At 38.2% G+C, this 12,337-nt stretch overlaps 1 protein-coding gene across 6 annotated transcripts in view; it reads right to left on the bottom strand.

The window, feature by feature from the left end:
- The window catches only part of LOC137286572 (SH3 domain-containing kinase-binding protein 1-like), a 37,951-nt gene extending 25,984 nt beyond the window's left edge, over window positions 1-11,967 (bottom strand). For 2 of the 6 annotated variants that reach the window (XM_067818513.1, XM_067818512.1), the window contains exons 1-2: window positions 10,826-10,952; window positions 1,067-1,224 (exon numbers count right to left, since the gene is read on the bottom strand). In XM_067818513.1, coding sequence (XP_067674614.1) covers window positions 1,067-1,224; window positions 10,826-10,829 — 162 coding nt within the window. In that variant the 5' untranslated portion in view covers window positions 10,830-10,952. Of the gene's footprint in view, window positions 1-1,066; window positions 1,225-10,213; window positions 10,332-10,825; window positions 10,953-11,745 lie in introns of those variants that run through there. The other 4 variants (XM_067818515.1, XM_067818514.1, XM_067818516.1 and 1 more) reach the window with 3 other exon arrangements.
- Between the last annotated feature and the right edge of the window lie 370 nt (window positions 11,968-12,337).

The following is a 12,337-nucleotide window of genomic DNA, read 5'->3' on the forward strand; positions in this document are numbered from 1 at the left end:
CGTTATGGACGCAGCGCAGCACAGCTGTTGAAACCAGTTTTCCCCCCAGCGCTGGGGGGAATTTAGTGAAACGTTTGAACTCCGATTTCGTGGGCTTTTTTTTCATCGCGTTTTTTTCAACTTTATAGGTTGAATTGGCATTTTTTATTATTTGTTTCGGTAAGTGCACACCGAAAGGTACCAGAATCTGCAAAGTTGTGTTTTACGTTGCATGTGACCTTTAAGACTAGATGTGACAAATAGTAGATATAAAAAAATCTACCCATTTCCAAACTTGTTCGTGAATTTGATGAGAACTGAGCATTTAGCAAATACAAAATGCTTTCTTGAAGCAAACACATCAGTGTTGGCAATATTATAATTTGCCAGATGGCCACCAGGGCCTGCTGCCGGCTGCAGGCATTAATATCTACAGACCCTGAGTGAGTGAGTGGCCTTGGTTTAATGCCACACTCAGCAATATTCCAGCTATAGGGCTGAGGTCTGTAAATAATCAAGTCTGGACCAGACAATACAGTGATCAACAGCATGAGTATTGATCTGCACAATTGGGAACCGATGACATGTGTCGACCAAGTCAGCAAGCCTGACCACCCGATCCCGTTAGTCGCTTCTTACAAGCATAGTCAACAGGCCCTGAATGAAATCTGCAGGTTCATTTTTGTTGAAGTCAAACCAATAAAAACAAGTGCTCCTTCTGCAAACAGACTTACTCACTTACACGATGCTATGATTGCGAGTACGTACAAATGTTGCTTGTTCATCACTCATTTGTTTTTCCCGAAGATAGTATACAGTGTTATCAACTGGATAGTTTTTAATCAAAAATCGAATAACAATATAACACAAACACAACAAAACCGCTCATTATGTTGTGCTCCACAGCTAAATATGTATTTACCCAAATTAAATTTTAAATATGGCCTCGTTTGTGATATTATCAAACGGATGTCATAATGTTCATTGGCTGTGTGGTTTGTCCCTGTTGGTCAAATAAAGAAAAATTGCTTTAAAAACAAAATCATCTTGCCATGCCAACTCACTGACATCCATTATTCAGCTTTACCTTCACAAAGTTTTCTGGGAACATGCCCTTCTTGCCATTGAGCTCCCCTTCCCACCAGCCGCCATCACTCTGAATGACATTCTTGATAATATCCCCAATCTTCAAGGTCAATTCATCTTCCTGCTCAGCCTCATAGGCAAAGTCCACCACAGCCTCAACTGCAAAAATACACACACATGACGTACAAGGTAAATGTGTTTCATGAATTTCTACACCATCAAACTGCAAAGAGACAATGATGACAGGTAAGGGACAGTTCATATCGTATGGCTAGGGGAATGATGATGATTTGGGGTGGGAGGGTGTGTTCCACATACTTTGTTCTGGGGAATTACAGAGGGGTCATGAATTTTGCATGTACTAGGTGTTCGGGGGTGGGGGATGCCACTCACATTGTACATGCTTCTCCATAAAAATCATCATGACACCCCCTACCCCTGGCAGCCATAGATCATGAATGGTGCCTAAACATGTTCTCTGATTCAGAGTCCAATCATCCAATCATTTGTCAGAGTAAGTTCTATCATGTATAAGACAGACTTCAAATTCACAAATAATTTTAAAAAATTGTCAAATCATAAGAAGACAGATATGAAGTCCCTTTCAAAAATTAAATTGGATTTCTTTGAAAATGAAAACAGGTTAAAATGGCATTTCGTATTCAGGTTATAAACATCACTCTCTTGTCATGCCAGGTGCCCTTTTTACTGAATACACATCTACTGGCAGTTTCACTGGCATTCTCCATGCAATCCTGTGGATTTTTTACAGATATGTTCCAAAGATTTTCAGAGGAGTAGCCCTCGACTTTGAATTGTTTTGAAAATTGATATAAATTTGTCTTGCTATCCCTGAAAGCAATAATAAAATATCACATAAATGCAAACCTCCAACATTTAGTGCCAATACCTGCTCACTAGCTTTGCTGTGATTGTTAGTATGAACCATGCATTCCTCACAAGACAAGTAGTGAGGGCCCTCCCCAATTTCATACTGACATACTTTTTCAAACAAATTCTCAGAGTCGGTTTTGATCTTTTACGTTTAATATTAAGAGATTGAAAAGCCCATTTTTATTCATATCAACCAGCACTTGGATATGACTGAACTAAATACTGATTTGACTAGTATCTAGGTTATATATCAGAGTACCAATGTGATATGGCTGAACTAAATACTGATTTGACTAGTATCTAGGTTATATATCAGAGTACCAATGTGATATGGCTGAACTAAATACTGATTTGACTAGTATCTAGGTTATATATCAGAGTACCAATGTGATATGGCTGAACTAAATACTGATTTGACTAGTATCTAGGTTATATATCAGAGTACCAATGTGATATGGCTGAACTAAATACTGATTTGACTAGTATCTAGGTTATATATCAGAGTACCAATGTGATATGGCTGAACTAAATACTGATTTGACTAGTATCTAGGTTATATATCAGAGTACCAATGTGATATGGCTGAACTAAATACTGATTTGACTAGTATCTAGGTTATATATCAGAGTACCAATGTGATATGGCTGAAAAGACCAAGATGATGCAGACTAAATTGAAGTTGTGTAAAAACCAATAATGTCAGATATGACATTGACAAACTTAGAAACATAATCAAGGAAAACCACGAGTCACTCCCACAAATCATCGGATTCTGACAAACCCAAGGCATGCAATTATACTAAGTGAATCGCAACCTTAAGCAACTTCCATACCCTGACTTGAATTTAATACATCTACATGATTATGAGAAAGCAAAATTAGCAAGATGACTTTCTTTTCTCCTTTAGTTTCTCACAACAATGTTGGTTAAGTGACACCTTTTATTTTCGTATGTGAGGCATTTGAGGACACAGGCTACCAAATGAAACAAGTACATTTGCCAATGGACTATTTGCCTTGTTCATAGTGTCCTTCACCTTTGACCAGGGCTCCAGATAAGGCTGTATCGGCATATGTACGGATAAAATATGCATGATACAGTAGGAAAAAAAAAGCAGATACGCACCACAGTAATGTATATATCTGAATTACAGATGTATTTATCTGAAAAAGTATTGCTCTTTTGTTTATTGACCTGTTCAGACAAGAGCACCAATGTTGTGGTGCATATATGAAACGAGATTACTTACATGCCAAAAATTAAGGCACACATACTCCTCATGTTGAAAAAATATCTGGAGCCCTGCCTCTGACGTAAGTGAAGGAAATTGTACACAACAGACGTCAGCAAGTACTTACATCATCCCATTATCACTTTAATAAAACCTCACAGTTTACCAGGATTTTACACGATACATAGGTTTACCTTAATATGATAGGCAACTCACAGGACTCCCCAAACTGACATTTGAATGACACATTAAGGCATTCATACACTTTTCAAGAGACTGTACAGGGTGGGACTGGGAGTTCAGGGTGGTTTCATTACATGCCCCAAGTGCAACCTGACTTATAGGCTGCACAATCAACACCTTGGTTAACACATAAAATAATGCCACTGGTTCTATAATAACAAATACTCATTCAGCAATTTTCATAACGAGTAGTCAGTATCAGATACATTCAACAGAACCTGACACTATCATGATATTGATAAATGATGGAACATTCAGTTTTGCACTACCTTTATTTATAAATCTCAGTTGTAACCACCCTGTAACTGATTTGTGAGCCCACAAATGTAACCAATCACACAGTGAGAAACGTATTACATCCTGTCACTTACTTCCCAATCTAAACTCACAATGACAGCTATAAGATGTTGCAGGAATTATTGTTATCTGCATCAAGTGAAACCTGCTACTGAAGGTAACCTGCACCAGCCGTTGTTAACATGTACCTCTGCAAGTTGTAAACAGTGAAACTACACCCTGCTTTATTTTGAAATTACATCAACACGGATGAACTACCTCCACATTTTTGGTCAAAACTCTCAAAATATTCTTAAAAAATATAAATACAGAAATTTCATCTCTGTTCATAAAGATACAAAAATCTTAAGCTAAGCATTTTTTAACAAAATGCAAAAAGACTAAACTCACTCACTCACAACTCAGTGACTCAATGACTAACCAGCCCAGTCACACCGCTGACTTCAGAAATGCCCCTTCATCATGCTGAACATATCATAAGTTTGGACTTCCTGCACGTGAATGTATTACATGTATTAAATGTATTACAGCTGTCACTCAGTGTCACTGTGAGTGTAACTGACTTGATGCTCTACATATCAACGTGATCCTTATCTATTGATGATATGTAAATCTACATGTCTACAACTTTAGCCTGATTATTACTGGTTTGTCGGTAAGCCAGGTTGTCATAAGACGCAAGCAACAGGATCAGGTGGTCAAGATCACTGACTTGGTAGGCAGGTTATCAGTTCCCAGTTGCCAGATCAATTCTCATGCTGTTGATCACTGGATTGTCTGGTCCAGACTTGGCATAAAACTAACCTCACTCAGTACAATTATTGGTTCTTTCAAGGGGGTAAACACAGAGGTTAGAAAAGTGGAACAAACACGTTATGAACAGGATGAGCATTAGCTTAGACCAACATGACTTGTACTTGATGTTTCATTTAATGTGAATACCCCCTTGTAATACAAACCAATAATAGCAACTTGAAACTAAGATAATTTGTTGAGCAACCTTTATCTTAAGTTGAATAACATTCTGAAATTTAAATGTTCAGTTGGCAAGGTAAAATTATGAAGAGGTTCTAAAATTTTAATTTCAATTTTTTGTTCAAAGTGAAATTCATCACTATGTTTTCACTGCAAACAGACTGCACGAAGGATTTTACAGACCGTTATCATAAATGCACTCATGTCATCTCTTGTTTTAAGGAAATATATTTTTTAATACACAATGCCATTTAGAAAGTGCTCACACGTAACACATAATATTTGCAAAGCACAGAGTGTAGTACTGCAATTGGGTGCCTTGGGTGGGAGTTCAAATCCCAGATTTGAATGAACCCAACAAAAGGACTAGAATCTGTACTTTACTAGTAAATAAATTGTTTTGTGAAACAAACAGCTGATTGCATACATGTGTCAACATGTCAAATTGGTCTCAGTTACTTCATGAGATTGTGTATACATCATCTCATACACAAAACATTGTAAGGACTGGCTATAACTTTAACTTTAAGAGACTTCATGCAAATTAACCTTTATAGATCTACCTTGTCCATCTTGTACAAATGTCATTACATACTCTGATGTTCAAAACGTTTGCTCCTCACACCAATAAACCCACAAAAAGTGAATCTAAAATACATCATCTGTATGCCAATAAACTATATAATGACTTCTAAATGTCCAGAAGTCATGCCTGATGACAAGAAATCAGACCTTCCAAATAGCTCATTTAACCAAAATTCATTTCTGAACCACAAAAATATCAGTCCAACAAACACTGGTCAGTACAACGACCAGTACATTTTTATCATTATTACTTGTTCTCTGTATCAGTTTCCTTAATTGTTACTCTTAAACATTGTCCATTATTTTTTTATATCAATGTTGATAAAAGAGATAGGCCAATATTGTCCTCTGTATGTATATGCCATCATTTAAGAGTAAAGACGACATGGTACCATTTTAGATTTAACAATAACATTGATCCTGATGATTTATAGTGTTGTGATGGCTTGGCAATATAAGGTTTATGATACAAATTTACTTAAAACTCATAAATTTAGATCCCCCATATCACAATACATATGACAGATTACATTACAAGTCATGTTGATTAGACAAATATGAATAATACAATAATACAAACTGTTCAAGAACAGGTTTATGCAGTTTCTGAAGTATTTCCCGTTGGCTACAAATAGCAGGATCTGCATTGTGCCCTCAAGCTAATGTTTCTCCCTTACAATATCTAGTCTACATTGTCTAAGATTTAAAAACAGACGATTCAAGATTGTGATTCACCTGAACCATGAGAAATATGAACTTATGAAATAACTGTACTGTATTATATAGGGATACAAATCACACCATACCAATATTATGGGGCTACAAACCAAATCACAGCCATGCATCATTACACCTCTGATGACTGATTTGTGAAAACCAAAACTACACCAGTAAAATGTTTCAGAAAGAAACTTGGAATTCACTTCATACATTAACGAGCAAAGCTTCAAGTGCAAACTTTTCAAAGGCAATTCTAGTTTTTGTGAAGCAGTAACACAATTAAGGTAGAGAGAGAGATAAATGTTCTGTTGTACTAGCTGCAGCATGACTAGATCTGCTATCTATAATGGAACATATCAGTAGTGTTATCTTAAACACAACGGACAAAATGAATGTTTGAAAGAATACTGTTTCAACTTTCACATATCAAAAGGTTATCCATAAACTGAGTGAGTGAGCTTGGTTTTACACTGCTATTAGCAATATTCCAGCGATATCATGGCAGGAGACACCAATAAGGGCTTCACATATCATACATAAGAGGAGAATTCAACCAGGGTCTTCAGTGTGACGAGAGAACACCTTAACCACAAGGCTACCCCACCACCAATCTATATAAAAAGAGACAGGAACAGTCTAGCAATTGTGTGAAAACATGACCTACAGAAGATGATAGTATTGATACACAGACAGACAAGTTTCAAATTCCCTGTAATATAAGAACTGAATGCAATAAGCAAAAAATGCCTAACCTGGATTGCATTTAAGCTTTCATGTGGCTTAGGATTCCATGAATATGTAATGGACAGTTCCTAATGAATATGATCTGGGTGAACTTCACACAAACAAGGCACTTTAGGATGCAAGCAGCAGCTCCTGTTTATCATGTGACATTGTCTGAACAACACCATCTGATCATGTAAGAATGGAATACTCAAACTGTCTGCATGTTCTGCTAGTTGATCACACTCATCTGACTTGACTCACTTGAATATTCCTTATCTGGCCTTTATCACTGTTGACATCACTGTCATAAATATCACCAGCATGGTTAAGTGCCAGCATCATATCACAAGCAGGAATAACAGAAACACTCTTATCACTATTCAATCTGATTTGCTTACAATTCTTATCATATGAATACGACAAACATGGTAATTTAGTGAATATATAAAATATTGGCCGAAATGTATCAAAGATATAACCTATGTTAACAAGTTTAATACTTGTGGGTGGATTCAGTTCCTAAAGAGTAATAAATTCTGTAACAATAAAGATCGATGTGATAATTGTAACTTTGTACATATTGCTCTCTATTTCCAAATGTCATCCGCAACCTACCAATACTACGATACTTCAATGGACCCTGGGAACATAAAAGTCTACAAATACACTAAACAAGTCTTCACTACACAATGTCTGGAAGATTAATGGTACTCTGTGTGAGAGTTGATTGCTTGTCTTCAGTGGCATCAGTGTATGCCACAGTACTTAATGGCTGAGTCAGTTACCGGCACACATCATGCTGATACTTGACAAAGATGCTTAGTCAGCAACATAACAGCTGTATCACAAGGGTACTTCAGGCAGATACATAATGATAGACTAGGATGCTCAAAACAAACTCCTCCTTTAGCAAGGGTGACTCCAGGCAAATTCAGAGACTATACATGCTTATAAAAATAGTGCTATAGTACATCCTATTAACATGCACGCTCAAAACACCTTTTTCCCCATGATCATTGGATGTCAGTCCGAATAGCACATCGTATTTTTAATCTGAACACCCTTGGGAGCATACAACTCATGCAGCCACTTAGCACACAAATATATTGCTATAGTAAATCCCATTCACATGCACGCTCAAAACCCCTTTTTCCCCATGATCACTGGATGTCAGTCCGAATAGCACATCGTATTTTTAATCTGAACACTCTGGGGAGCATACAACTCATGCAGTCACTTAGCACACAAAGTTAATGTGGCTTCCCATCTTTAAAAGGTACCCATTCACGGTTGGGTAACTGGGTCACATAATCACAGTACTTTGTCCAGGTTTTTCTGCATGTTGCTGTACCCAAAACTAGGTGTTTGTGCATATTCAAGTGGCTACCATCAGAACATTTACCAACGCATTTGTGGGCTCTTTTAAGAGCACAGGGTTGTGTAGTGTACAGAAGGGGTTGTGACAACACTGAAAGAGTCCATGCTCAAAGTTGACTGCAAGGTTTTCAAACCAAGTGGGCTCGATCCTGGCACCTCTAAGCTTTCTGTATCACTACCTTAGCATCTTAGGCAACACCTCCACCACCACTATAGTTACTATCATTTAGCCTAAGTCAATATCAAACACAGTAAATGTCAGGAAAATTTATCTCAATTCATGTTTAATCATTTTCACAATTAATGTCTTAGATTGATAAAAGTGTATTTTACAGAGAACAGAACCCACTATGAGAAAAAACTTTCAAATCCTTTTTCTAACTACTGCAAAACATAATTATGACATTGTCAGCCTAAAATACAACTAAATGAATGGACTTTCAGAGTTGTCAGTATCGACAAAAAAATCATCTTTTCTCCAACATGCTCACACATAGCCGCACATATCGAGCATCTGTCTGTTTGGTTAACTGACACTAGTGGAGTAGCTCCATACTTCCTTTCGGACAAAGTATCAACTTCCTGACAGTGTTGAGATAATAGTGGCATGTGAAAGGCTGGCTGGTACACTGGACACATCTGAAGTGGGGACAGGAGAATTGGAGCAGTCATTCTAGTCAACAAATGCTGACGTGTTGACCACAAACATAAGCAGCACTTCTAGCGTAAAGAATTGTCAATTATCTGCACATTGCATCGGAAATGCATCGGAAATGTCTAAGTGAGTGTAATCATATGCAGCATTAGAAACACAGTTTTTTAGACTAGTTCAGAGGGCTACTGGAAACTACTTCACTAATTCTCCGAGTAAGAACATTAACAAGACCAAAATGTTAACAATGTTTACATGATGTTTGTCTTATTCAGTTAAAAATACTAGAAAAATTACATTCCAAAATATATACAAGTAAATGAGGACTCAGAAGCAAAACTACACCTTGAAAGCTACACATTACATCACATATTACAAGTCCTGATATTGTCTATTACCATGATCACTGGTTCTTTGAAAGTATGACACATCAGTGTAACACATGCCACTTTAAAGTATGTACAGCCCACTTTATGTAAGTACATGGTATACTACAGTGACAGAGACACAGCAGCAATGCTGAAAGCAACATGACATTGGCCAAAGCTTTACAATATTACTTCATGTGGAAGAAGTATAAGTTTGAACGCATGACAGAAAACTAAGCAGTAACTAACCTGTTTCACTTCTGAAAGATACAACCAATTACTGAACAATGTTGAAGTAAGGTCAAGGGGCTTATGTAATGGTAATGTTAACAAACAAGCTAACATGAAACCGATACTTTCTCCATGTTCCATGCTGACCTTCCCTAACATAATCTTCCCTAATCGACATGTGATCATGAGCTCAAAAATCTTCCTTGTACTAAACAGTTGACAAGCCTGTCTTCAACATCATTTGTGATATGGTTTCATTGTAAGTATCCTTCAGTTATCGTCTTGAGATTGCTGGATGAAAAAGTTCATACTGAACCATAAATTATTTGAAAACCAGTCTTTGGAAAATGTTGTGCATTTCGAGGGTTTGTGCATTTTTTAAACATGCCACAAACAGCAACTATAAGTCTAACAATGTCTGCCAATGAACATGATAGAGATTGTCGGGGGTGTTCTAAATCTATCTGTGAACAAGGGCCTTGTAAATGAAAGCAAGTTTCAAAATTGTACACCTCAAATAGAGTACTAAAAGGCAGAAAGTTTCTGTTCATTATCAAGCAAAACACTTATAGAATCATGCCTTAGAATGGCTATGGCTGTGAAGAAAGATGTAGAATGTCATTACACAGTTTTTCCTTGATAATAAGTAAAGAATACAAATCCTGAACAAATGCTACTTCAATGAGACAAAATGGGCTTGTGTACTAACAGGAAACTTCACTGTCACAACAATAATTAATGTTAACATGGTCAATTCATAATAATGTTGTTATTCAGCCATACCATGTCCATCAGTTTTCAGGTATGATAAATGTGATAATCCTTGGATCAGGACATGCATGACTTACAGTGAGATGTGTAGTGTAAAGCAGCTTTACAAACAACGCGTGCATCCCTCGCCCACTTCCACTTTATGATACAGTATCACTGACAGCGACAAGAGGAAGTGTCTCTTTGACCCAAGGTGAACCAGGAAATAAGGGGAGATAATTCATACACACATGCACACTTACACGCAAAAAATACATATGTGGTTCCATACTCTAGGTTTTCCACAAGAACATGACCATACTGATACATAAGACAAGAACGGTAGACACGCGAGTGTCAATAGGCTATGCATGCCGCACCCAGTGGCCGCAACCTGTTCCCTCGCTAAGCGAAGCGTGTTCGGACACTGGACTCGCTCTATAACATGGCTGCATCATCAACAGAAGATGTCATAAGGACTGACTTTATGAGGTATACTTAGTCCGCCCGGCATTGTATCTCAACCGGGAACATTTCACTATAAATAAACAAGAGAGTATTGCGTGCTTTGAAGGCCCGGGGTAGGTACTCTACCGGGAAAGATGTCAAGAAGAAGCCCATCTCACGGTGACAACGATTTGACAGCGACTCAATTTAAATGTGTAAAGCTTTAGCGAGCTATACATAGCCCAAACAGTATGCACACTTACCCATTTCTCACATTAATAGGCGATTGCTATTTTCTACATTCACGGTGGAGAAATATTACTGTTTTAAGGTTCCAAGCGTTGGGTTTTCTTTCGCGGCCCAATGGCGTTTGATCACGTGATTAGATTCTCCCCTGTGGGAGCATTCATTGTTTGATACCGCGAAAGTGTGCTACCTGTATCATAGGAAGTCGTGTGTTAAAACGTCAATGCTACCATTTCGACTAACGCGCTTCATTTCTGATGTGGTTGTATTTGCGTATTGTGATACACGTTCCTGTAAACCTTGCATAAAATCCAATTCCCATCTCGTCACGATGTAGCTGGAATATTGTCGTTGTGACACTACATATTATATCTTTTCTCGCTCATTCCAATTTCCACAAATAAGGAGCGTTCATAAAGACCGTTCATAATTTATGGCTAGTTGGGGTGGTGATGATTTTAAAGGGGGACTAAGTGTGTGTGTAGGGGGTGGGGGTTGGGGGTCCATATTTTTGAGAGGTCGGGGGTGGGGGGAGAGGGGGGAGGGGCGAGGAGAGCTGGGTTGTGTGTTTGTGGAGGGGTGTTCTGCATATCCCTCTCCCCACGCTCACACTCACACTCTCACTCACACTCACACTCACACTCACACTCACACTCACACTCACACTCACACACTCACACTCACTCACTCACACTCACTCACACTCACACACACGCGCGCGCCAGCCATTTATTATGAAGTTCCATGTCATGCCGTTTGCAACGCGTTCAGGTAAAGCATAATAATTCCTTTTATATATTTGACACACCACACAAGCATCAGCAGACCACTTCAAATGCTGTTAATGCCGATATGGTTAGAGCAGTGACCATATAAAGATATATGACACGAGAAAACACATTTAACCATCAAAGATATCCCCATGTGTCGAACTCACCACCTCTCATCCTGACGGCTGCTGTCTCCATAATGCTACATTGCAACTTTCTGCAGCATCCGCTGGAACATTTTCACATGATGTCGATCATTGATACATGTAAAATTTCTCCCAAACCAGAACAGTACACGATATCCGAAATCATCCATCAATATCACGGAATTCAATATTTACACTTCCTCGTTGCATGTATCCGCCCTCAGCAGGCAACGAGTTAACTACAAGGAGAAAGGACTTGTTTTATTTTCGCCTGATATGGACAGCACGTGCGAATGACAAGCGAGGACTGTGACGTCTTCTGTTTGAGACTACGTGATGTGGATGACTGACAGTTCAACGCCCACTCACGCAAGAAAGTCAAGATCAGGCTGTTTAAATGCTTTTAATAGAGATATTTGTTTGTGGGGATTTTTTTCCATGACTGAGATTTGTTATTGTAGTCTCTGTGTGTGTCGCACACGCTTAAACATTATTCGCTGATTTCACGATTAATCCTCCGTGTTGATGTAATCTAGACTGGATTATGTACAAAGATGGTCAATATGTGTGGCCGATATTTAGACGAGGGCAAAGCTAGTTGTGTGTCTTCCTG

Source organism: Haliotis asinina, chromosome 6, assembly GCF_037392515.1.
Source record: "Haliotis asinina isolate JCU_RB_2024 chromosome 6, JCU_Hal_asi_v2, whole genome shotgun sequence".
Classification (NCBI taxonomy): domain Eukaryota; kingdom Metazoa; phylum Mollusca; class Gastropoda; order Lepetellida; family Haliotidae; genus Haliotis; species Haliotis asinina.